The sequence below is a fragment of the Lynx rufus genome, unplaced genomic scaffold (assembly GCF_022079265.1).
Source record: "Lynx rufus isolate CCGP_SWC_20201006 ecotype Redwood Valley unplaced genomic scaffold, mLynRuf1.p SCAF_2, whole genome shotgun sequence".
In the NCBI taxonomy this organism is placed as follows: Eukaryota; Metazoa; Chordata; class Mammalia; order Carnivora; family Felidae; genus Lynx; species Lynx rufus.
The window spans coordinates 194,163,282-194,190,370 of record NW_025814834.1 but is presented as its reverse complement, the minus strand read 5'-3'; the positions used below and the strand labels follow the sequence as shown (position 1 = coordinate 194,190,370).

The window sequence follows — 27,089 nt, the reverse complement described above, 5'->3', positions numbered from 1 at the left end:
GGTACATTTAAAAAGTGTTCTCCCTTAGGGAGCCTGGGTGGCTCAGTCGGTTGAGCGCTCAACTTCGGCTCAGGTCATGATCGCATGGTTTGTGAGTTCGAGCCCCGCATCAGGTTCTGTGCTGACAGCTCAGAGCCTGGAGCCTGCTTCGGATTCTCTGTCTCCCTCTCTCTCTGCCCCTCTCCCGCTCATGCTCTGTCTCTCTGTCTCTCTCTCAAAAATAAATAAACATTAGGGGCGCCTGGGTGGCTCAGTCAGTTAGGCGGCCGACTTCAGTTCAGGTCACGATCTCACGGTCCGTGAGTTCGAGCCCCGCGTCGGGCTCTGTGCTGACAGCTCGGAGCCTGCTTTGGATTCTGTGTCTCCCTCTCTCTCTGCCCCTCCCCCATTCATGCTCTGTCTCTCTCTGTCTCAAAAATAAATAAATGTTAAAAAAATAAATAAATAAAAAAAATAAATATTAAAAAAAAAAAAAGAGTTCTCCCTGCAGTAGATTGCATTGGTGACCCTGGTTCTTCACCCCTCCCCAGAGGCACACCTCTGGCCACGTAACTTTGCAGTGACCTCCAACTGTGGGCAGGTGACCTGCCCCACTAATGACACTGGACCCAACCACGTAACCTGTGTTGGCCAACGGGGTATTAGCAGGCATTGGACACCAGCCGCTCAAAATGGAACCGCACGCTGGGTTTGGTCTCTTGCATCTCTGCACCGTCATGACACGTCCGGGCTAGCCTGCTGGTGGAGGAGGGGCCCGCTGCCCCTGTCATCTCCACCAAGGCCGGTTTACATCAACCGACCGCCAAATGACCCGCAGGCACGCGAGTGATCCCGCTGAGACGAGCACGAGCGCCTAGCTAACTCAGCCAACCACTGACCCTGAAGACTCGTGGACTAAACAAATACTGTGTTAAGCCGCTCCGTTTTGGGGCCGGTTTCTTACACAGTGTTATTGTAGAAATACTGTAGAAACTGGTGCACTGTGCCCCCTTCTAGGTGGGCGAAGAGAGCCATGATTTTGTTCAGGGGGCAGTGCGCCAGTCCCAAGAGGTGACTGGTGATTGGTTAAGAGCCAGTCAGTGGCTGGGGCGCCTGGGTGGCTCAGTAGGTTAAGCATCCAATTTCAGCCCGGGTCATGATCTCACAGTTAGTGAGTTTGAGCCCCGCATCAGCACAGAGCCTGATTCAGATCCCTTCTGCTCCTCACCCCCTCTGCCCTCATGCTCCCTCTCTCTTTCTCAAAGGTAAATAAACATTAAAAAAAAAAAAAAGAGCCAGTTAGTGGCAATCTGTTTCCTATTTGAACATGCTTAGGGTAGTAGGCACAGACTCAGCGAGCTGGACAGATGGTCTGTTGGAAGGTTCTGAGACAGATTTTCCTTCTTGGTAAGAGGCATGAGTCACATTAAGAAAAATCCCGTTGGCTCCTACCTCTTTCCTTCTACTTCCTGGGGTATCATCACATGAGGATGTGATGGCAGGAGCTGCGGCAGCCCTCTTGTGACTATGAGAGGGAAAGCCAGGAGAACTGCATGGATACTGACCCAGCGTCCTGACTCTGTTGAGCTGTTAAACCGGCTCATCTCTAGACCTCCTGTCAGTCAGATAACGAACGAAGTGCCTATGGCTTGAGTCAGTTTGAGTTGAGTTGTCTGTTACTCCAGCCAAGACATCGGAAAGCACAAAGCCCCCAGAGCAGATATAGCCAAACCCTGCTCTTAAGTGCTTCCCACTCTGGGGCTTTGATGACCCGCAAGCTGACGTTTTGAAATATCCTGATTCTGGGAGCATACCTCTTACCACCCACTAGTCATCATCAAAGTCAGATCATTATTTGACCGAACCCCTAGTACCCATTGTGTTCTTGACTGAACCAGCTATGCCACGGACTCCCCCACGTTTTGAAATGTTTGTTAAGCTGAATGGAACCAAATTGAAAATCAAGTTGAACTCACCTAGGCTGCTCTGACTGCTCTGTGTCCGTGACACTCCAGCTACACCTTTTCAACATCACTCCGTTCACATTCAGTTCTTCCCTTCCCCCACCGGCCCCAAGCTCTCTTCCAAGCAGCCCCTCGAATCCAGGCCTCCTTTGTTCCTGCCTGGATCAATCTGGCCACCTCTGCTTGCCTTCTTGTTCCGGGCTCTCCCTGCAATCCTCCCTGAGCGTGGCCGTCACAGCCGCCTTCTAAAACTCTGCTTTCATTATGCTACTTCTTTGCGCAACAACGCTCGATGGGGTCTTGGCTGCTTCCAAGATAAAGTCTGAACTCTGAAGCTAGACAGCAGAGACCTGGCACAGCCTGATATGCTCTGTTTATCTGACCTTTTCCTCCCACCCTCCAAACGTGAATCTTCTCCCCCAGCCAGGCCCTGCTCTCGAGAAAGCTGCGGTGCACGTCCCGCCTCCTCATTTTTGCTGGTGCTGCCCCCGCCTCCTGTGATTGCCCTCGCGACTGCTCTCCCCGTCCATCCACCCTCAAGGCCTAGCTCACGTCTCTCTTTCTCTAGTAAGTCAGCACAGATTAGCCAAGGCCACAGGGCCTCCTCTCCCCAGGGGCCTTGGCGCTGACTGTATGTACCTGTCGCCGGATTCTTAGCTCTGATGGCCTGGAATGACCAATGACCTCTGGGTACGGACTCATGCCCCTATGATATGATTAACTCCTCGAAAGAAGATGGGATCACCACATCCTCATTCTTCTTCCTTACCGGTGCCCACTACTCTCTTCCTGCAAAATTTAATTATAACTTATTTCCTCTTGATTTTTCAATTCGATTTAGTTCAGTTCAGTTCAACAAGCACTTAAAAACATTTATGTTGTACCAGGCCCTGTGCTAAGCCCCGGAGGCATGCAAGGCTCCTGTCTGGACAAGGAAGCAGGCTCGAAGCCACACTATCATTCCCAGCAGTGTGCTAAGACCGATCATCTACAGGGCTGCCCAAAACATTGGTGGGGACCCGGAGCCAGGTGCCAGTGCCCCTTAAAGGCAGATGCCTCATGCTGGGGGCACTGAGCCGGGGTGGGGTGCCCTGCCCTCCAGGATCTCCTGTCTGGTACTTTGGGCATAGCAGGTAATCAACAGATGCTCGTAGAATCCCGAGTTAAATAGACAGCTTTTCTGAGGGATTCTCTCCCTATGATTCCCACACCCCATTAGGAGGTAATCAAAAGCTGACATAGAATCACAGGCAGCAGAGAGCTGGAGGGCTCTTCCCAGGCTGGATGCGATAGCTCTCGACTTGGGCAGAGAAGGGCCAGATGGGTTAAGTGACTTGCCAAGGTCACTCTCTCTTAAGAGCCCAGGCTAAGAAATGTCTCGGGACTCAAGTCTTTGCAATGAAAGAGGAAGCGGGGGAACAGCTAGTGAGTGTCAGAGCCAGCACGCACGCACAGGCCGTTCCGAGTCCCGAGCCGGGTATGTTTGCTGCAGGCAGGAATGTGAGCCGTTAGCGCACGGCAGGTCGGGCATGGCTGGGCAGGGGTGAGTGCAGCTGGTTGGTGGCTGCTGAGTGCAGACCTGAGCAGGCTGCAGGGGTGGAGGCAGGAGCGTGGGGAAGGTGGGAGTGTGGCTGGTGAGCCCGAGGCTGTGGGGGGAGTGCAGGGGGGGTGTCCGGGTGACTAGATAAGGCTTAGGTGTGAGTGTGGATCCTCCTCCGGCGACAGCTGAGTTGGGCAAGCAGACAAGAGCCTGACCCTGGGGCTCCGCCCCCCTCCCTCCCCGCCCTCAGCCCAGCCGGCCCGGCTACCCACCTGTACTGTCGTCATAGACCACGGTGGCCGATCGCCACTTGAGGTACTGGACCAGGTCGAGGATGGCGTGGCTGAGAGAGGCGTAGTCGGGGTAGAGGTTCACGTAGAAGGTGTCCTTGTTGTCCAGTGGGTGGTGCTTCCAGCGTAGCTGAATGTGGGGCACCTCCAGGGCATTGCAGATGGACTGGACTGCGTTGGTGCAGGAGCCCTGTGACGGCCCGAAGATGGCCACCACCCCCAGCGCCAGCTGGTCACAGGCTGCGGTGGAGGGAGGAGGGGAGACAGGGAGCAGGGGTCAGTGCCGGGCCTCGTCAGGTTGCGGGGGGTGGTGGTGGTGGGGCTGCGGGCATGGGGACGCAGTGATTTTCATGATCCCATGAACACGCTGGAGCCCTCGAGGGCGGATGACCGAGGCTCTCTCTGAACCTGTCTCCTCATCTGGAAGCCGGGGTTGCAATCGCCCGGGCTCAGGGGATCACAGGAAGGCGGGGCGAGATCACGCACACAAGACCCTCAGCACGGCTTGTGAAATAGAGATGGTGATTCCTTTTGACGTTATCATCACTCTGTTGGGCACCCCCAGCTCCATACCTGGTCCCGTTCTGGGGGGTGGGCGAAGGCTGAGAAACAGGTAGGACGAAACCCCTCCCCACTGGGGGCTGTTAAGCCTCCAGCCCCAGCCTGTTCCCTGAAGTCCAAACGTGCGCGTCTCACCTCTCCCTGCACACGGCCACGTGAGTGTCCAAGATGCATCTCAGACCTGACGTGTCCCAAACGCGACTCCTCCCCTCCCAGCCTCCCAGCTCCACCACCCCAGTGCCTTATGGCCCGAACCCTGGTTTTGCCCCAACTCCCGTTGTTCTCTCCTATCCCACATCCCAGTTCATCCCGATCTTGCGGCTGCACCATGGGGATGTTTCAGAATGTGACCGCCTCTCACCACTGCCACTATCCGCTTCGGCTTGGGTTACTGTAGGAGCCTCCTCCCTGGCCCCAGCCTCCTCAGGGGCCCACCCTGCCTTCCTTCCTCTCACAACCTAAGGTGTTTACGTTGCTCTTTGACTCTAAAGGCTCTAGTTTCACCCAGTCTGAAGCCAAAGTCCTTCCAGTGACTGATGAGGGCCTGCTTGCTGCACTTCCTCCCCATCCCTGACCCACCCCGGCCCCCATTACCACCCCCGCTTTCCTGACTTCATCTCCCATCCTTCTCTTCCTCCCTCACAACACTCAAGCCCCACTGGCTTCCATGATGTTCCTCAGACACGCCAAACACACTCCTGCCTCAGGGCCTTTGCACTTGCTGTCCTTTCTGGCTGCAGTGTTCTTCTTTCAGATATCCATATGACTTCCCCTCACCCCCCCTCAGGTCTTTCCATCTGTGTGGCCTTATTAAAGAACCATCACTTGCCCAACCTGTAATACGAATCCCCATTCAGCCATGGTCCCTAAACCCCATACCCTGCTTTGTTTCTTTTTTTAGTAAATGACCACCATAAGTCTCACTCATTTGTTGACTTTCTCCTCCCACCAGAATGTAAGCACAAGGCAGCAAGGGCTTGATCTATGTTGTTCAGCGCTGTCTCAACAATAAACAGTACCTTCATAGTACCTAAACAGTGCTGAACACAGTACTTGGTCTGAGTACGTGCTTCCCAGCATCTGCTGAGTGAATGTGTGTTGAATCCCTGCCTTCAAACAGTTTGCTTTCTTGGGCGGGGGGCCAAGAGCTCAGGCAGGCCAGACGGCCGATGCTTCTGGGGAGGGCAAACATTGGTGGGCACAGCAGAGCATTAAATGAGCAGCCTCAGGGCAGCTGCAGGCTCAAAAGGGGGCATAGGCTCATGTAGGGATTGTCTCTAAAAGATCCCTACAGTGGGAACTGTCAGGGGCAGTCAGGAGAGGGCTCCCCAGGAGCCATTGCCCTTTCTTCTGGCAACTGTCTCTGATTTTTCTTTGGGCTCCACTGCCTTTTCCACTCCCAAGCCACGAGGGTTAAGGCAAGTGCCTTAGACACTGGCCTTCTTCAGGCCACAGTCGTTGGTTTTAATGGTCATGTGACCAGTCAGAGCTAATGGGATGCCATGAGACCTCACGCTGAGAAGGTAGCACTCTCCTTCTGCAATGGGACATGGTTGGGCGGGGAGGCGAGGGGGGGGTGAGATCTGGAGGTGCAGCAGCCACCCTGTGCTCACAAAGCAAGTACAGTGCTTATCTGGGGACAGAGTCATCAGTGGTGGTGAGCAGAGCCAGAGAGGACGAAATAAGAGCCCCTGATCAAGTGGAATCTTGGGCTTTGGTTATATGAACCAATATGCTCTCTTCTTGCTCAAGCCACTTAGGATTTGGTTTTCTGTCACGTGCAACCAGAGGAGCCCTAACCAATCCATCAATAGAACATCACCAAGCCTGCAGCCACAGGACCGATACTGCATGCACGCGTATGAACGTGTGGTACATGCGGGAGGCGAGACACAGCGCCTGAGCATCGGTGCACAGGGGGCTCAGACATGTCCTGGCTGCCCCAAGGGCCTCTGGGAATGACCTACTGTGCTCAGGCCACTCCTGGGATTTGCAGAGCCCCAGACGAGAGTACAAATGGAGGTCCACATACTATGTGGCCAAATATTTAAATGCTGTATGTAAGTCAAGCTAACAAACTGTCACATAAAACACACCCTTTCCTCCTACCTTGACAAATACACCTTCATAACAACCTGGAAAGTCAAGTGAGAATGGAGACTTCCCATAGGCAGTGATGTGGGGAAAGCGGGGGCAGCTCCCACCCTGCCCCCTCTCTTTCATTGTCGGCTCCACTGTGAACCATAAGGGGTCCTGCACTCTCCATGTGCACACCCCGCTCCCATGTCCAAGCTCCGTCCACATCTGTGCAAACAGCTGCCCTTTGCTCACCCCTGGAAAGGGCCCAGGCGTGTGACCGTGGCAGTATGGCTGTCCCTCTGGAGGACAGCCCCAGGAAGAGGCTCATGCAGGCCTGGACATGGGCTCAGGATCAAGTGGGTAGGAAATTCAGCGTTCTAGATACTTCTAGGACTGGAAGGGCAGGGCACAGGCTTCTGGCAGGCAAGTGCGCTTGGTCCCACGAACCTTTTGTTCTGGAAGGAGACACTGACCAGAGGGGGGTGAGGGCAGCCCCTCCAAAGCACAGACCCAGGGACCCAGAGAAAGGGGCCTCTTGCCTGGGCTAAGGGTGGTACCAATGGATCCAAAGATAGAGGGCGTGGTTTTTTGTTTTTGGTTGTTTTTTTTTTTTTTGAAGTAGGCTCCACACTCCATGTGGGGCATGAATTCACAACCCTGAGATCGAGAGTTGCATGTTCTAGCGACTGAACCGGCCAGGCATCCATCCCTAGGGAGGTTTTGAATTGATCAGAATGGGTGGTCTTCAGGGTACTTTTTCCTCTTCATGAACATCCACTCCCTTCTCCCTCTCTGCCTCCTGGGACCGGGATGTCTTATATAAGGTGCTTATTCCCCTGAGATTTGTGTTTCCCTCAGGAACACTGGAGAATGCCACTTATGGCCCAGGTGAAAGACAGAGCACCCTGCGGGGGGCGGGGGGGAGCCAGTTATTGTCAGGAGTCTGCTGGAACCACCTGGAACGTGGGACAGGGCAGCCTTGGATGGGAAGCAGCAGGGCCAGCACAGAGAACATCTCCTGGGTGACCAGGGCTCCTCATGGCCAATGCCAGGTGCAGGAAAAGATGCCCAGTGGGGCACGTGGCACCTTCCCAGTACCCCCCCCCAGTTGTAGGACTGGGGACCAAGTTGGGAAAACACTGCTGTTCCCACCCTACAGTCAAGAGACCTTGAGCGGCGCTCTGTGTGAGATTAACCCCAGGGATAATAAATGCTTCAAAAACAGGAACCCGGGTTTGCTGGTGTCCAATTTCAGGAAGTTCTCCTTTTGAAAAGGGCTTTCGCCCCAAGGAGGCCATGCTCTGTCCTATACACTCACTGCTCATTCATGCTGTTCCTCTGCTCTCTGGGTGTATTGAGTGTCTCTTCGGCCACTCTGTCCCCCTGAGAGCAGGTGCTCCCTGAAGGAAGAGACCATGTAGGAGTCCCTTTGTAGCCATGGAGGCTGGATACAACATGAAGGAGATGGTGACAGCTGTCCAGGCCTGGTCACCCCCTCTTGAAATCTCTATGAAATCTGTTGGTTTCTCTCATGCTCTGCCTCTCACCCCAGTTTTGAACCTTCTAGCTGTCCTATGAAGTCCCTGGTTTCCACCTGTCTCTACTCTTTTCCTCTTGTCTCTGGGACCCTCTAGTTGATAATTTGGTCACATGACTAGTATGTTTCCTTGCCTCACTACCACCTCCAAGAATCCGCCCTTTGGATTTCCCCCTTTGATCTGTGCCTGGTACTTCCTAAACCCTCACCCTCACCCAGCCCAACCTCTTAGGTCATGGCCCCCTGCCCAGGCCCAAGGTCTAGGTATCCTGTTCGACTGAGGCAGGGGAGAGTGTTGTAATGCAAGTTATGATTCTGCAGAGGATTATAAGAGCGATCTTAAAAAAAAATTAAATTAAAAAAAAGAGCAATCTTGAAGGAGGGGATTCTGATTTCGACATCAATTGTGAAGACAAAGATAAAGGTAATAGCAATGAGAGTTGTGATGGTGAAGACCATACTGTGTGGCTGTTGATGATCGTGGCGATGGCAGTGGCGAAGATGGAAAGGATGATAATGTTGATGTTGTCACATGATGGCGAGAGGATGATGACAGGATTGATGATGATAAAAATGCCAGTGCTGTGGCAGTAATGGTGATGACGATGGTAGGAATAATGACGGTGATACAAGTGTTGCTGAGAGAGGAGGTGATGACAATTTGACGGTGATAACAGGAATTGTGGTGATGACGTTGGTATTGACAAGACTGGCGATGACGAAGATGCTGACGCCACGACAGGGATGAAGATGAGGAGAAGGATGACAGTAGGGGTGGTGATGTTGTCAAGGGTGCGAATGGAGGCGATAACAATTCTGATAAGATTGGTGCTGACGAAGATGTCAACGTCATGACTGTGACAATGGTAGGAATGATGGTGATGATGCTGGCACTGATGAGATTGGTGCTGATGAAGATGTCAACGTCATGACTGTGATGATGGTAGTAGGAATGATGGCGATGATGTTGGCACTGATGAGACTGGTTCTGACAAAGATGTCAACGTCATGACTGTGACGATGGTAGTAGGAATGATGGCGATGATGTGGGCACTGATGACATTGGTTCTGATGAAGATGTCAACGTCATGACTGTGACGATGGTAGGAATGATGGCAATGATGTTGGCACTGACGAGACTGGTTCTGACGAAGATGTCAACGTCATGACTGTGACGATGGTAGTAGGAATGATGGCGATGATGCGGGCACTGATGACATTGGTTCTGAAGAAGATGTCAACGTCATGACTGTGACGATGGTAGTAGGAATGATGGCGATGATGTGGGCACTGATGAGACTGGTTCTGAAGAAGATGTCAATGTCATGACTGTGACGATGGTAGTAAGAATGATGGCAATGATGCGGGCACTGATGAGATTGGTTCTGAAGAAGATGTCAACGTCATGACTGTGACGATGGTAGGAATGATGGCGATGATGTGGGCACTGACGAGACTGGTTCTGAAGAAGATGTCAATGTCATGACTGTGACGATGGTAGTAAGAATGATGGCAATGATGCGGGCACTGATGAGATTGGTTCTGAAGAAGATGTCAACGTCATGACTGTGACGATGGTAGGAATGATGGCGATGATGTGGGCACTGATGAGATTGGTTCTGACGAAGATGTCAACGTCATGACTGTGACGATGGTAGGAATGATGGCGATGATGCTGGCGCTGATGCGATTGGTTCTGACGAAGATGTCAACGTCATGACTGTGACAATGGTAGGAATGATGGCGATGATGTGGGCACTGACGCGACTGGTTCTGACAAAGATGTCAACGTCACGACTGTGACGATGGTAGGAATGATGGCGATGATGCTGGCACTGATGAGATTGGTGCTGATGAAGATGTTGCTGTCTGGCAGTGATTGGTGGTGATGGCAGGTGCTGATGACGTCAAGAATGGAGGTGAAACCGCTGTATCACTGATGGTGATCACAGTCATTGTGGTGACGGTGCACTGGCATCTGTAGTGGTGACAATGGTGGTGATAGGAAGACGATGGCTACACGGGGCTCCATCCTGCCAGAGATGCGGTGATTACATGTCACTGCTGCGTGGCAGCAAGCATCAGTTCTTCCTTTCACCCATTTCTTCTCTTTGGCCTCTCTCCGCATCCCTTTTTCTGTCCTCTCCACGTTCCTTTCAGCTTCTGAGGATCTTCCAGCCTGGAAGAGCACTACTGCCCCCGAGGGACCAGGGCAGGGGTTACAGCAGCGGCGGCGGCAGCAGCTTTATCCCCAGATTCTGGCAGCCCTGAGCACCCACTGTAGTAATTACATTATTTGTAGCTTCAATTTGGAATCCATTTTCTGGTCATTTTACAGTAACTCAGTGGTTCACAGTCCTTGCGGGAGTCCACAGCCTGAATGCAGCCCCCCTCCCCCTCTTTCCATGGCAATTGTAGTTATAGCACAAATTATCCCAATCAATTTGTGTCTTAAAAGGAATTGAGCAGCCCAGAGAATAAGTGACGGCAGAGGAGCCTGGGGAGTGCTGGGTCGATTCCAGGCCCGCTCCGGTCAGGCTTGGAAGAAAACACAGGCGCTCTCTGGGCTGCTGGCTCGGGCACCGTTTGGCAGTCACTCATCTTTTAATTTTCCACAAAACATTTAAAAATAAAGACAATACGTGAAAGTCCCTCTTAATGGGGAAAAGGCCTCTTGGGCCTCATGCGGAGGGAAGGACTAATTCAAACAGAGCTGGCGGGCACACAATGCCAGGCTCCGAGCCTCTGCGCCCGCTCACCCCGCGGGGCCCAAGGTGGCTGGATCCAGCTGTGATGGCAGAGTTTATCATTACCAATGGGTGAGTTAGAATGAAGCCCAAGGTCATCCCCCAGAAGAGTCCTAACGATGCTCCTGAGGACTACCTTTTTGAAAACCAAAGATCAAAAGAAAAAATAAAGATCACGGAAATCAGGGGTTCCCTGAGGAATGGAGAGTGACTAAAGGGGAGCACGGTCCAACCGCAGAAATGCCCTCAGGGTCAGACAGGGGTGGTTCCAACCACAGCAGGGGTCTATCTTAGGTACATTATCGGAGGGGCATTAAGGGAAAGTGATGGCAGAGAGGGTCCTCTTCAAAAATGTTTTTATTGAGGGGTGCCTGGGTGGCTCAGTTGGTTAAGCGACCGACTTCGGCTCAGGTCACGATCTCGCAGTTTGTGAGCTCGAGCCCCGCGTCGGGCTCTGTGCCGACAGCTCGGAGCCTGGAGCTTGTTTTGGATGCTTTGTCTCCCTCTCTCTCTGACCCTCCCCACTCACACTCCGTGTCTCTCTGTCTCTCAATGATAAATAAACGTTAAAAAATTAAAAAAAAATTTTTATTGAGATGTAACACAATACAGCAAAGTGTAGAGTCAAGGCACAGACTCCTATGAAATTTTACATGGAACTGCACTCATGTAACTACTGCCTGGATCAAAATATAAAACATTTCCAACACCTAAGAAGGTTATCTCTTCCCTTTTCCAGAACACACGCTTCATACTCCTCCCTCCCCCAGAGGGGACCACTGTTCATTCACTCAATGTTATATCTGCGAGGCTCATCCATGATGTTTTGTGTAGGAAAAAATGTTTTCTTTTTTTTTTTTTATTGCTTGTTCAAATTCCATTGTATAACTATACCCCAATCTGTCCATTCTTCCGTCGATGGACCTTTATTTCCCACGTTTGGCTATTATCAATAAAGTGGCCAGGAACACTTCCAAACAGCTCCCCTGAGAGGCTCCACCAGTTTTCACTCTCACCAACACTGCATCGAAAAAATAAACCTCAGCTCCTACCTCTCACCATGCACAGAAAATCGATGTAAGACAGATCATAGAGCCAACTTTGAAAGACAAAACAACAGAGCTTCTAGAACACAGGAGAAAACCTTCATAACTTTAGGACAGGCACATACAGAAGCCAAAGCCATTAGATGTAATGGAAAATATGGATAAATCAGACTTCTTCAAATTAAGAACTTTGTTTCTCAAGAGACAGTAAAAAGGCAAGCTCACCTGTGGCACCTCTAATGCGACGCGTTAAGTCCCACAAAGGACTCCTACCCGCCCTATGTAAAAGACTCCTACAAGTCAATAAGAAAATGACAAGCAACTCCATTTTAAAAGTGGTTGGAAGCCTCAAAAATCACTCCGGGAAAGAGAAACTTCAGATGCCCTATTAGCATATGAAAAGATGCTCAACATCTCCGGGCACCAGGGAAATACAAAGTACAACTATAATGAGATATCCATCACATGAACCACCAGAAACAAAACTGACTTTACCCGTAGTGTTCGTGACGACGTGGAGCGATTGCCACCCACTGCCATCGGATGCCCAAGGGGTTGGTGCTGTAACTTGGAAAGCTGTCTCGCTGACCATATGGCATCCTGTGACCTCGTACTTCTAACTCCTGGGTGTCTCCCCACCAAACAATGTGCACACTTGTGTGCCACAAGACATCTACCAGAACGATCAGGGCAGTGCTACCCTGTGGGCCCAAATGGAAGTAACTCGAACGTCCAACAATAAATTGAGTTTTCAAAATTGTGGTATGTTCATATAATGGGACACTATACAACAATGAAGAAGAGACTCCTGCTATATTCAACATCCTAGATGAATCTCACAGGTATATTATACACGCTGGAGGTACACACCGGTGTTCTATTTACGTAGAGTTCAAAAACAGGCAAAACGATGTATGGCACCAGCCGTCAGAACAATGGTTCTTTAGCACAGCAGTGGAAAGACAAAAGGTGGGTAATCTAGCAGAAGATATGGACAATGGTCACATAATTACACACACACACACGCATATCCATGGATCAAGGTTGTGAAAGAAAAGTCCAGAGCTTTATGAGGTGAAGACTTGACCTGGTTTGGGGACTTGGGGAAGGCTCCCCCGAGGACCTAGACAAATGGCAGGGCAGAGGTGGGACAGGGGAAGGGCATTACAAGCAAAGAGAACAGCATGTGCAAAATCCGTGAGGTGGGAGGAAGCATGGCACCCGGAGGATGGCAGGTAGGGCTGGAACCCGGAGGCCGAGGGAGCATATGGCACAAGAGTGGCTGGAAGGTCACATTTGGGCTAGACTGGACAGACCTCCCTTGGGCTCTGATGATTTGGGGGAAGGAAAACAGGACACACCATTCAGGGTTTTAAGCCAACAAGGCATGTGGTGGGGGATGGTGTGTGTGTGTGTGTCGATTTGGTCACTTGGATCGGTCTGACTGGACTTCCAGAGCTGGGTGGTTCTGTCTCAGGCCTCGTCACCCACCACTTGGCAGTTCCACATAGTTTGGGACTCTAAGTTCCTGCTGGAGGAAGTGCCTCAGAAGGCTCTGGAGTTCTGCTCCGAGCTCAGTGCTGGCTGGGGAAGGTCCCTATGCTGACTCACAAGTGTGCCGCTAAAGAGCTGTCATATTATTTTAGAGATTTTTAGAAAAAAAAACGAACAGAATACCCAGCCTAGCCCTTTGGGGTCATCGTGCCCACGTGAAACTCTGTTCTGATTCCAGGCGTTTGTTCTATGTCCTCACCTTTTCACTGAGGAGTTTTGGTTGAGTTCAGTTACTTTCTAGCTGGACGAGGCCAGGCAGAGGATGCCAGCAGGAACTCTCAGTAGGGAGGTGGATATCTGACTGCACGGCGTTGGCCACAGGGCACGCGGATAGAGAGCTGGGAGGACACAGGTAGGGAGGGGGGCATACCAGCACAGGGAGAAGGGTGATGGGCAAAGAACCACTCTTCGAGACTAACAGCATGGGGATGCTCTAGTCTGTCTGCAAGTTGGCTCTGAGACTCAAGGCAGCGGTCTCAAAAATGCCAGGGAATCGTGCTCAATGTCAGGAACCCTGGGCCCTTCAGCTCACAAGGCATGGAGGAGCAGGGAGGCAGGACAGGAGCCAGGAGTGGAGAAGGTGCCTGTAGATGTGAGGCCCCTTAACCTGACGACTCGGCGGGTAGAGAGCAAGACAGCCAATGTAATAAGAGCCAAGTCGTGCTAGATACCGTTCTAGGTGCTTCACAGAAGCGTGTCCACTTTGCAGATGAGAAAACTGAGGCACCGGGTATTTTGTTCAAGGTCACAACTAGTATCAGCATGGGCAAGGTGCAAGGCTAGGCACTCTGGCTCCAAGCTCACGCTACACTGCCTTTCTGTGTTAAGATGTCTCCCCACGATGGGGCTTTGGAAAACAGAAGCAGCATCAGGAAGCACCTTGGCAGATTTATCCCTGGGAGCCCAGGAGACCATGATTAGCTATTGGTAACCCCTTAGGAAGACCAAGGAGATCTTCCCAAGATACATGAATGATGCTGTCCCTAAGCTTAGCTGACAGGGGGCCTGGGTAACGATGCTCAGACTTCCACGCTCCATTCTCACATCATTCATTCATCTATTCACTCGATAATTATTTCATTGAGCACTTACACTACACACCAGTCTTTTAGGTGCCAGGGCTACATCAGCTAACAAGAGACAGCCTTCCTTTCAGTAGTGTTGGAGAGAAGGGGAAACACATCAAACACACACCATCATTTAGCTACAAATTGTGATAAGGGCCTTGAAGAAGAAAAGCAAAGGGCTATGATGACAAATTATAGGAAGGATGACCTTGTCTTTCCTGGGAATGGGATTCCTTAGGCCTGAGATTTTATAAATAGAGTTCCGTGGACATCTAGGGATATACGGAAGCTATTTCTAGAGTTGTTTGAGCCTCTAAGTTCATTTCGGTTAAATACGTGTGTGTGAGTGTGTGTGTATAAACTATATTTTTAAAACAGTAACAAGAAAAGCGTATGTGTATACTCAAATGTGCTATACGACTCACTGGGAACTGTGAGCTCATTCAGGTATTGGCAAGTTGCCTTGTTTTTGTTTTTTGTTTTTTTTTTCGCCTGACAATGTTGGAATAAAGTTCTCCAGTCATTTCTGTGCAGTTACAGGAACTTATTGTGAGTGTGTCACTAATAAGGAAGGCTGCAACCCAACATTTATTTTGTTTCTTAAAACTCAGGTGTGGGGAAAGCTGACTGGATTTACTAAGACCTATTTTTATGACTTATAATTTTCTTGTTACTGTGAAGCTAAAATAAAGCATGGAAATATATTGAATGTCAAACTTAAAGTGTTACCCACAGCCTCTGGGGTGAAATCATTGTAGCCATAGAAGCAACTTCATTGTTTTCAGTAGGTCTTTTTATGGCAAGGAAATGTTGCACATTTGAACTTATACATTATCTGTTTTATAGGTATTTTAAGTATTGTTATCTGGATAAGATTTCAATTAAAAAAAAAAGTTTGAAAATGCCAGCTTCGGTTCAAAGATGTTGGGGATCTGATGCGAACTCTCCAGTCCCATCTCAGACCCCCATCCCTCATCCTCCCCCTGCTCCCATGGCCCCTCATTCCCTCATGGCACCTGCCAGCGGCCTGGAAATTCCTGATGGACAACCTAGGGGATGACACAGCCTAAGCTGAGCTGGGAATGAGGCAGGACCCCAACCCAGACAGAATAGACTCTAAGCTTCAAGCCCACCAAGAGCTCTGGCCTATTTTCAGGACCCTGGATAGCAAACAGGCTCCTCCTTTATCCCCAAACCTGGAAGACGATAGTCAAGGCTGCATACTCACCCTTTTTGGTGGCCTCGAAGCTGTCGTGAAAGTGAATCCTCTGGATATCATAGGTCAAGGTTGTGTTGGGCAGCAGAGTCCTGTTCCTGTTGATGATGTTGGCAGAAAATCGAAAGGCATGCTCCTCAGCATTCATGACCTGGGCGTTGGGGCCATCTGCATACTCAAAGATTCCTCCTGCGAGAGAGAGGTAAACTCATGTGTGCTGGGGAAGGAGGGGCATGCCAACAAAGATGCTTGGCTCAGAAGGTTTTATGGGCAAGATTTTCCCCTAAAAAAATGTTCAACAATATCCTAGATAATTCCTATACGTAGAAATTGTGCCAGAGCATAAGAAATAGGAAAATTCTCCTAGTTCATTTCACTCAGCCAGGGACTGGTAAACAGAGCCAAATAAAATGACCAACTTATTAATATCGCTATGAAAATTTTCAACAGAGTGCTTGCCAGTAGAATCTATTAGAATGTGACAAGGATAACATGACCAGGTAGAGTTATAGTCAATATAAAGAAAGGGTGGTTCAACATAAAGAAATCTATGAATATCATTCCATTACATCAATAGTTCAAAGGAAAAAAAATAACACATGATCAACTCACAAGATGCTGAAAGGCATTTGATAAAATCCAATATACACTGCTGTTAAGAATGCTTAATAAACTAGCACCAGAAAAGTCACCACCTTGAAACATCTTTAGCTCAAATCTGCCTTCAATATCACACTAAGGGTGAACACTAGAGACATTCCCATTAAAGAAATAAAGGAGGGATAAAGATCCACGCCACACCATTAACCAACAAAATAAGAAAAAGAATTTAGAGGCACACTCTTGGAAAGAAAAAAAATGCTTGCAAATGTTATAAATGACTTCCTACAACCCCTTAATCCCCCAAAACAAACACTAGTTAAGAACTAGTAGGAGGGTCGAGTTAGATGCTCAGTTAGCATAAACTAACACCATTTCTCTATATCACCAACAATCAGTAAGAAAACCTAATTGCAAAAGATCTCCTTTATAACATCGACAAAAACATTAAATAGCTAGTAATAGAGCAAATAAGAAGTATGCAATTTCAGCATTAAAAATGACAACAACACTACAGTAGGGAGATATAACAGTAAGTTTAAATGACAAGGCATGTTCTGTTCCAGGATGGTTAGGCCCAAGAATGGAGGTGTCAGTTTATTCCAAATTAATTTTTCAGTTAATTTAATGCAATTCCCATCAGAATCATAGAAGGGTTCTTCTTTTACTTGACAAGATGACTGTCAAATGCATCTGGAAGACTAACCGAGAGGTAACAGCCTGAAGAGAAGAGAGGTGATCTACACTGCCAGATTTAAAATGGATCATAAAAGCCAAAATAATTAAAAACATGTCCTAATGGCATATGAAAATACAGACAGATCAACGGAATGAGATAAAAAGCCCCCAGAGAGAGATTTAAGTAGAGATGAGTATTTAAGACACGACAAAGGTGGCCATTTCCAATCAGTAGGTAAAATATAAATTATTCATTAATTGTGCTGAGACAATTATTCCATTATTTGGGAGAAATTTAAGTTAGATTCCAATCTTAAGCCATATATCAAAATAAGTTCCAAGTGGATTAAAGATTAAATAGCAAGAAAGTCAGGGAAGGAAGGAGGAAAGAAGACAGTATAAAAGTACTAAAAAAGAAAATATAGGTGAATGTTACACAATATTGAGGTGGAGGAGGCCTTTCCAGGAATTACAGTAAAGTCAGAAATCATAGGAGAAACATGGATAACTCTACAGAAATAATATATATCAAATAATGATCTATCAAAACTACCATAAACAAAATTAAATGGCAAACATCGAACTTGGAAAAATATTTGTAACTTACTTGGCCGTATAAAAGTTGGTGATCTTATTTAAAAAAAATAAACACTTAATGAAAAAAACCCAAATACTCCAATAGAAAAATGTGCAAAGGATAGTTCCCTAAAGAAAAAAAAATGACACGGGGCGCCTGGGTGGTTCAGTCGGTTGAGCATCTGACTTCAGCTCAGGTCATGATCTTGTGGTCTGTGAGTTCGAGCCCTGCGTCGGGCTCTGTACTGACAGCTCAGAGCCCGAAGCCTGCTTCAGATTCTGTGCCTCCCTCTCTCTCTCTCTGCCCCTCCCCCACTCATGCTCTGTCTCTCTGCCTCTCTCAAAAATAAATAAACATTGAAAAAGTTCTTTTAAATAATACAAAGGAGCTGTTAACGTATTAAGAAATGTGTATCGTCCCTAAACATCAAATAAACTCCATTTCAACCATCAGTGAGATACCATGTTTTGCCCATCCCGTGGGCAAACACAAAACAAATTATAACACCCAGCTTTGCTGAGTGTGTTTAGAAACAGACGCCTGCCTAGCTTTTGATGAAGTGAGAACTGGTACACCCCGCCTTCCCGGCGGCTACCAGAAAATATCAAAAGCCTTAAAAATGCTCAGGTCTTTGACTCAATACTTTTTGACTCAATTTCTTCGGTTTCTAGGAATTGATTCTGACAGGAATGGTGGACACACCAATCATGCGTGGGGCAGGGGGTCTAGGGACGTCCAACACCAGGGACAGAGTCAATAAACCACAGTAAGCTGTATATTTCCATGTCATAGCAAAAATTTAATGATTTGGAACCTCCCACGACGTAGTTTTAAGTGAAACGCAAAGGTTATAAGGTGCAGTGTGACTCCATGTCGGTAGAGGAAGAACGGAAGGAAGGAAGGAATGGAAGGAAGATGAGGAATTTCTACCACTGACATAAAAATAGGAGATGTTTTCAAAACCGCACAGGTGAATGGTCCCATGAGGTAGATTTCTTATGTTGTTCTTCGTGCTTTTCTTTATTTTCCAAATGAAGTTTTTATGTTTTCTTTCTTCACTCCTTTAAGGAATCAACTTTATCAAGGTATGATTTACATTGAGAAATTCCACAACATGCGCCTTGTTTTAAGTGCATGGTGACTTGTGGTGAATGCACTGACTTGGGTGGCTACCGTCACAATCCTGAACATTCCCATCACCCCAGTAAGATCCCTTGTACCCATTTACAGTCAATCATGGTTTCCGCCCCCAGCCGCAGGCAAGCACTAATTTACTCTCTGTCTCTAGAGATTCCTCTTTTTTGGACATTTCCTGTAAATGGAATCCTATAAATGGAAGAAGAAATAGGTGGTCTTCTGTGTCTGGCTTCTTTCACTGAATATATTTTGAGCCTTACCCATGTTGTAGCGTGTCTCAGTACCTCATTCCTTTTGACCATCAAATAATATTAGTTTCTACAGATGTGGCACAGTTTCTTTATTTGGGTTATTTCCGTCATTTTGAAAAAAACTTTTTAAAGTTGTTCTTAATGTTTATTTATTTTGAGAGAGAAAGAGAGAGAGAGCGCGTGCGCGCACTAGTGGGGGAGGGGCAGAGAGACAGAGACACAGAACCCGAAGCAGTCTCCAGACTCTGAGCTGGCAGCACAGATCCCGACCCGGGGCTCGAACACATGAGCTGTGGGATCATGACCTGACCTGAAGTCGAAGCCTGAGCCAGCCAGGAGCTCCTGAAAAACAAATTTTTTTTGTTTTTTTGTTTTGTTTTGTTTTGTTTTAAACTTTCAACGTTTTTTTATTTATTTTTGAGACAGGGAGAGACAGAGCATGAACAGGGGAGGGTCAGGGAGAGGGATACACAGAATCCGAAACAGGCTCCAGGCTCCGAGCGGTCAGCACAGAGCCCGACGTGGGGCTCGAACTCACGGACCACGAGATCATGACCTGAGCCAAAGTCGGCTGCTCAACCGACTGAGCCACCCAGGCGCCCCTGAAAACAAAATTTTTAAGTGAGTATTTTAAGGGGTGCCGGATGGCTCAGTTGGTTAAGCATCCAACTTCAGTTCATGGTACGATCTCACGGTTTGTGAGTTCAAGCCCCGAGTCGGGCTCCGTGCTGATAGCTCAGGGCCTGGAGCCTGCTTCCGATTCTGTGTCTCCCTCTCTCTGCCCCTTTCCTGCTCGCACTCTGTCTCTTCCAAAAATAAATAAAATTAAAAAAATTTTTTACGTGAGTATTTTATGAAAAGATGCTTAATGTCATTCATCATCAGGAAAATACAAATCAAAGCCACACTGAGATACCACCTCACACCGGTCAGAATGTCTAAAATGAACATATCCGGAAACTATACATATTGGTGAGGATGTGGAGAAGCGGGAACCCTCTTGCAATGTTGGTGGGAATGCAAACTGGTGCAACCACTCTGGAAAACAATATGGAGGTTCCTCAAAAAATTAAAAACAGAACCACCCTATGACCCAGCAATAGCACCGCTAGGAATTTACCCAAGGGAAACAGGAGTGTTGATGCATAGGGGCACATGTACCCCAATGTTTAAAGCAGGGCTTTCCACAACAGCCAAATTATGGAACAAGCCTAAATGTCCATCAACGGATGAACAGATAAAGAAGATGTGGTTTATATATACAATGGAATACTACTTAACAATGAAAAAGAATGAAATCATGCCATTTGCAGCAACGTGGATGGAACTGGAAGGTATTATGCTGAGTGAAATAAGTCAGTCAGAAAAAGACAGATATTGTATGTTTTCACTCATATGTGGGTCTTGAGAAACTTAACAGAAGTCCAGGGGGGAAGGGAAGGGGAAAAAAATCGTTACAGAGAGGGAGGGAGGCAAAGCACAAGAGACTCTTAAATACAGAGAACAAACTGAGGGTTGATGGGGGCGGGGGAGAGGGGAAAATGGGGGATGGGCATTGAGGAGGGCACCTGCTGGGATGCGACCGGGTGTTGTATGTAAGCCAGTTTGACAATAAATTATATTAAAAAAAATAAAGTGAGTATTTTAAAAAGTGGATAAATAAACCTGCGCCCCTGCCTCAGGCCTCCAGCAGGCTTACAATTTGTAACATGTAGTGTGTATGCACGTGAGTGTGTGTGGGTGTGCATAAACGGTCTGGGCGCACGCATAAAACAAGACGAGAAGAACTGTACCCCAAACCGTCAAGAGGGGTTCTCTCTGAGTGACAGGATTATGGGTGACTTTAATTCCCTTCTTTGTGTTTTTCTGTACTTTCCAGAAGTTCTACAGTGAACATGTGTTATATTTCTAATCAGAAAAGCCATCATGTGACTGTGTGTATGTGTTTAAAGGAAAATAAATGATCAAAATACCATATGATCTGGTAATTCTAGGGATTTTAATTTAATGCTGGGGAGTCAGCATTTCTAGGGATATAAATTTAGAGTAAGTTAGAGACACATAAACACATTTATGTATAAGGATCTTCTTGACTATGATATTGAAAAAAATAGAAACAATTTAATGTCCCAAAGTAGGAAATTACTCAATATATTAAAAGCCACCCATATGGCAGAACAACTTGCAGGCATTAAGAGTCAGGGTAGGGGCGCCTGAGCGGTTCAGTTGGTTAAACATCTGATTCTTGATTTCAACTCAGGTCATGATCTCACCGTCGTGAGATCAAGCCCCACATAGGGCTCCATGCAGAGCATGGAGACTGCTTGGGATTCTCTCTCTCAACCCCTGCTCTTGCTCGCGTGCGCTCTCTCAAAATAAAGAAATAAACATTAAAAAAGAAAGAGTCAGGGGTGCCTGGGCGGTGGCTCAGTCGGTTAAGCGTCCAACTTCGACTCAGGTCATGGTCTCGCGGTTTGTGAGTTCGAGCTGTGCTGACAGCTCCGAGCCTGGAGCCCTCTTCGGATTCTGTGTCTCCCTCTCTCTCTGCCCCTCCCTTGCTTGTGCTCTGTCTCTCTCTCAAGAATAAATAAAACACTAAAAATAAAAAATAAAAAATAAAGAGTCAGGGTATAGGATGGCATGATATGGTGCCTAGCATTTGCTGCAAAACAAAAGGGAAAGGGTGAGTGTGTGTGAAAAGGATACAAATGGGGCATAAAGGTGAGGAGTTGCTGATCATTGGGGCCGGATGGTGTCTGCAGATGCTTATTACTGTTCTCGTAAAAACTCACGAGACTCAGACGGAAACCTAGTAGAAATTAAACAGCTCATCAAGGAGCCAGCGTACAAATAGAGACAAACATATAGCCTTCCTATATATCAGCAATAAACCGTGAGGAATTATAAGGAAAAAGAGAGACCCTGTTCACAAAGGCAACAATAAGAAAATAAAATACTTTACAATAAATGTGCAATTCTTATACCAAGGAAACCACAAAACTTTACTGGGGGACATAAAAAACTGGAATAAATGGAGAGGCATAACTTTCTCCTGGAAGAGAAGGCTCAATATTGTAAAGATGTCAGTTCTCTTCAAATTAATTTATAAATTTAATGCAACTCCAATTAAAATCAAAAAGGACATACCAGAAGGGCATACACGAAAATGTTAACAGAGGTTCTTTCTAGAAAGTAAAAAGATAATGGATTGCTTTTGCTTAGTGCTTTTTTTCCCCAAGTCCTCTGCACCAAGCAAGAGCTTTGGTAATAAGGAAAAAGCTTTAAAAGAATGCTCTTAAGGAATACTTAATGTTATAGAAAATGCTCGTTCTTCACCCCCCACTCCACCAAAGCAACAAAATTATATTACAGTTTGAAATCTATTTATCAAGGTAAAAGCACATTATCTATATTTGCAGAAAAAAGACTGGAAAGATTTGTACCAACATCTGATCAATGCACATCTCTGGACAGAAGGGGTTTATGGATACGTTTCCCTTGCTCCTTGTATTATCTTGATTTTTCTAGGTTATTCACAATAAATATGCATTTTTTTTGTATTTGAACATGTAAAAATAAAAAAAAAATGTATCAAAGAGAGTCTGGGAAGAAGTCCGGTCACTATAGATCCCATCCCAAATGAGGGTCAAAGGTCATGGGACAAGGAGCCATTTCCTAGGGCTTCACATCTTCCCGGCCTCTCACATCCTGGTGGGGAGGAAAGGAGAGAGGTTGATATCTCACAAGGGTGGTGACACATCTCAGGCACTGAGACCCCAGGCTAGGGGGATATGCGATTCAGTTCCATAAACAACCACCAACCTCTACCACATGCCAACCTGTCACCGGGTCCTAGGACATCAAGAGAAGTTGCCACCAGGCTCCTGCTTCTCAAGGAGTGCCTAGGCAACAATAAGCAGAAAATACCCAGCACCTGTGTGGTGCTTAGCTGTTGGATGCAAAAGTAGAAAGGTTCCCAATTTAAACTCTGGTGACAGTTATGCCTCAGTCTAAACCCAAGCCCTTTACGCTTGATCTCTCTGAGACTCAGTTTCTCCATCTGGAAAATGGGTACATACTACCAAGGGTTGACCATGGCAAGGAAGAAAATGATGTAACTCAATGCAGGTCACATGGAGAGAATTTAGCTTATGGTAATTCTTTATTTTTTTAATTTTTTTAATGTTCTATTTATTTTTGAGACAGAGAGAGACAGAGCATGAGCAGGGGAGGGGCAGAGAGAGAGGGAGACACAGAATCCGAGGCAGGCTCCAGGCTCTGAGCTGTCAACACAGAGCCTGACGCGGTGCTCGAACTCACGAACCGCAAGATCGTGACCTGAGCCCAAGTTGGACGCTCAGCTGACTGAGCCACCCAGGCGCCCCTCACAGTAATTCTTAAAGGAAGACACAAACAATGCCATTTATTTATTTTTTAATTTTTAATTTTTTTTAACATTTTATTTATTTTTGAGAGACACACAGAGACAGAGTGTGAGTGGAGGAAGGGCAGAGAGAGAGGGAGGCCCAGAATCCGAGGAGGCTCCAGGCTCTGAGCTGTCAGGACAGAGCCTGACGCGGGGCTCGAACTCACGAACTGCAAGATCGTGACCTGAGCTGAAGTCAGCCGCTTAACTGACTGAGCCTCCCAGGTGCCCCCAAACAATGCCATTTATAAAAACAAAATGAATTTTAAACTTCCACGTTTTAGGGCAGGGGGTGGCAAACTTTTTCTGTAAAGGATCAGATAGTAAATATTTTTGGTTTTGTGGGCACGATGGTCTACTCAACTTTCCCACTGTAACATGAAAGTGATGGACAGTATGTAAACAAACAGGTGCAGGTGTGTTTCAATAAAACTTTATTTACAAAAACAGCTAGCTGGCTGGATTTGGCTGGTGGGCTGTATGTAGTTCATCCCCTCTTCTAGGGAAGGGCAGCCTTTATCTTAGAGGTAAAAGGACTTTAGGGCCCGGATGGAGAAGAGAACACTGTGATAGTACTAAATTGCTGGGCAAAGAAAAGGAAAGATGCAAAGTTGAGTTCTGAACCGGGAGGATGGGAGAAGGGCCCAAGAGGAAGGGAACAGGCATGCTGTGGACCCAAAAAGGGAGACAGGAAAAGAATATGACTCATGGCCAAAACCAGATGAGACCAGTATGAAATCCTTCACGGCAGGAAGGAGTTGTGGTAGTACAGTGATGCCCGGTGCTTAGTTTTCTGTGAGCCTGCACTGTGCTGTCACCTCCCTTCCTTACAGGAACCCTGACATTTAGTAGAGTTGCCCGCAGAAAGTGGACACCAGCTTGTGCTCTTTGGGGGAAGTGACGAAAGGTGGGCAGCGCCCAGCACAAAGTGAATTGGGCAGAAAGAAGATAAGAAGTAGAGGAGGTGGGAGAGAGAGAAGAGAAGTTGGAACAGGAGAGGTTCGGAGAAACCGGAAACCCTGGAGGATCCTCAGAGACACGGCCTGGAAGAGGCGGCCCCTCCCCTGCTCCCAAGCAGGGTGCAAGGATGGGCGTCATTCTACTTGAACGTGTAAGGGCAAGGTGATCCCTAAAGTTGAATGTCTTGGGACACCAAGGCAGTACGTATTTGGGTACAACACAAAGGTTGAGAGAGCAGGTTCTGGATGTAGCAGACCCGGGTTTGAATTTTCCCTTCATAGGGTGCCCTTTTCTCTAGAGAACTGTTCTCAGTTGAAGGGAGCCACCTTGCCCAAGAGGTTCCACCACTCATCTTGGCCCCGGGGACAGTCTGCAGCCACTGATAACTCATGAACACTGGGGCTCAAAAGTGTGGTCCCCTTGCCTCAAGATGAGAATAACTGTATGCATGTATGCAAGAGCCCGCCCCACCCCCACCCCCGCCCAAGCACCTCCATATTGCATCTGGCAAAGGCCAGATCTTACCCGGGGCCGTATCTTTGCCTAGCCCAGTCTGCTTCTCTACCCTGATTTGCCTATCCCCCTACAGAATTTTCCTAAAGAGCTCTCTTCCCCTCTATCAACCTCATGCATCCCAATCTCTGCCTCAGGCTCTGCGTCTGGGAGACCTGATCTAAGATGGGGGTGACATTACTCCAGAAGAAGTATCAACCACACTTTACCTTTCCATGCTTTTGAAGGAAGGGAAAGGGGGCACCGAACCTCATCAATTGATAAACCATCAAGGGTTCTTCTACCCTCTCCCTACTGGGTCCTCTTGACCCCTTTCCTTTTTGTGCAGGGGGCTTCTACAGACCAGGGAGCTTTGGGAGCTCAGGGTCTGATAGGGTAGGGCCCTGATTCAAGCTCCGCCCCATGGAAGAAAGGCTGCTTTGGGTCTTGGCTTCTGGAAAGAGCACCCTGCCCCACTTAGATGCAGTTCCCCCATTCAATTGGCTCCCCTCCATTTTCTCCCTTCCCATACATTCCTCATGATCGTTATTTAAAGAGGCTAATAAGTAGGTTGGCACCGTTGATTAATGCATAATCTTAATCATGATTGCATAGTGTAATTGGCATTAATTTGAAGAGCCAGTTCATTATGAAAATAATTGTCACTGCTTTCTGCTTTAATAAAATGGAGCAGAGACACCAGGGCTGCTGAGAAAATGGGGTGTGTGTCTGTGAGAGAGAGAGAGAGAGAGAGAGAGAGAGAGAGAGAGAGAGGAGAGATGGGTTCCAGAAGATGTAAGCAGGGGTGGAGCACAGCTGGAACTGGAACATTTTCTTTAAACAAGATCTTGAATGGAAACCTACTGGGTAAAACTAATAATAATAATAATAACAACTAATGTGTCAGGGATGATGCTGAGTGCCTTCCGCACTCTCCATTTAATACTCACAAGAACCTCTACAACCCACTAGATAGAAGCTATTACTGTTCCATTTCACACAAGAGAAAACTGAGGCCCAGGGAGGTTCAGGATGCTGTTATTAACTACTGTGTAGTAACTTCTCTTCTACAACCAAAGCCAGCTTGTTAGAGCCAACTGTGAAATTTTCAGAATTTGTAAGTGAGCTGGCAGCTTGAAATCAGCCATGGTGAAAGTATTTACACCACGGAAATAAGCAGATGCTACAAATTAGGATTTTTTTTTCTGGAAAGTGTGCTTCCTAGCACACCGCTGCCCAAGCCTATTTCCATCATCTGGGCATTTAAAGACTTGGTGCCATGGTTCTGGAGAAGGCTCTGTAGCCCCCAAGGAAGGCTCCACCAAGCACAGCACAAAAACCACTGCTCAAATCTACCCTCGTCTGCGGAGTGAAAGTCAGGGCCAGGGGTGAGGGAGGGGGGGATCGAAGTGAGCTGTGCCCACCGGAATGAACCTCCTTCTGGCTCCTTCTAAAACAATGTGCTATTGTGTTTTGAGAAACACTCTGGATACCCTAAGCAAAAATGCCCATATTAAAAGTTGTTTTAATGTGTATTTATTTTTGAGAATCAGAGAGACAGAGAACAAGTGGGGGAGGGGCAGAGAGACAGGGAGACAGAATTGGAAGCAGGCTCCAGGCTCTGAGCTGTCAACACAGAGCCCGGCGCAGGGCTCGGACCCAAGAGCTGTGAGATCACGACCGGAGCTGAAGCCAGACGTTCAACCAACTGAGCCACCCAGGCGTCCCAGAAATGCCCATATTTTTAAGATTGCTTTTTCTGTCTCTGAAAACGTGCCCAAATGGTGGAATTTCCCTGCCTCCCAGGTGAGCCTGCTATGCTGGCCTGTGTCAAGCTGAATGGGACCTCAAAAACCAGGAACAAGGATTGTCATGGCTTCCTTGCCAGGCCTCATCCTTATAACATTAAGGGCAAGGGCCCTGGAGGCACCCCCACCCCCCTAACACATATTCTTTCTGGTCAGATGGACCTAGAAATACCCTGAGGCACAGGTCTTAGGGCAAACGATAGCACAAGGCTGAGTCCCTTTGGTCAAGCCCGTGACCTCATGACTGTCTAGGGCTGGTCTGGAAACTGTTGAGATTTTCCTTTCTCTTGAACAACTTTGTGCTCCTGAATTTGGCCCTTGCAAAAGCAGCCCAGCCCTGAGTGGGGTGAGCCTGGGAGACTCAGCAAAGCCTGTGCTTGCCTCCCCCGTCTGTCTGGCAGCAGAGTCCCAGGAGACACTCATGTTCCCAGCACCAGGCCCAGGCACTGTCTGTCCTCCGGGGCCCGAGTCTGCTCTTTTTTTTTCTAGTGTGCTTTGTTCTTTTTCTGAAGTTTCCAAGGTGTCGTGGAGATTAATTGAGACGCTGATCAGCGAGATTGTTGCTAACAGCCTCTTCCTG

The 27,089-nt window shown here is 47.8% G+C and overlaps 1 protein-coding gene across 2 annotated transcripts in view; it reads right to left on the bottom strand.

Moving 5' to 3' along the window:
* Nucleotides 1–27,089, bottom strand: part of GRIK3 (glutamate ionotropic receptor kainate type subunit 3) — a 223,964-nt gene that overhangs the window by 70,653 nt on the left and 126,222 nt on the right. For both annotated transcript variants that reach the window (XM_047084737.1, XM_047084738.1), the window contains exons 2-3: nucleotides 15,593–15,769; nucleotides 3,756–4,013 (exon numbers count right to left, since the gene is read on the bottom strand). In XM_047084737.1, coding sequence (XP_046940693.1) covers nucleotides 3,756–4,013; nucleotides 15,593–15,769 — 435 coding nt within the window. The remainder of the gene's footprint in view (nucleotides 1–3,755; nucleotides 4,014–15,592; nucleotides 15,770–27,089) is intronic.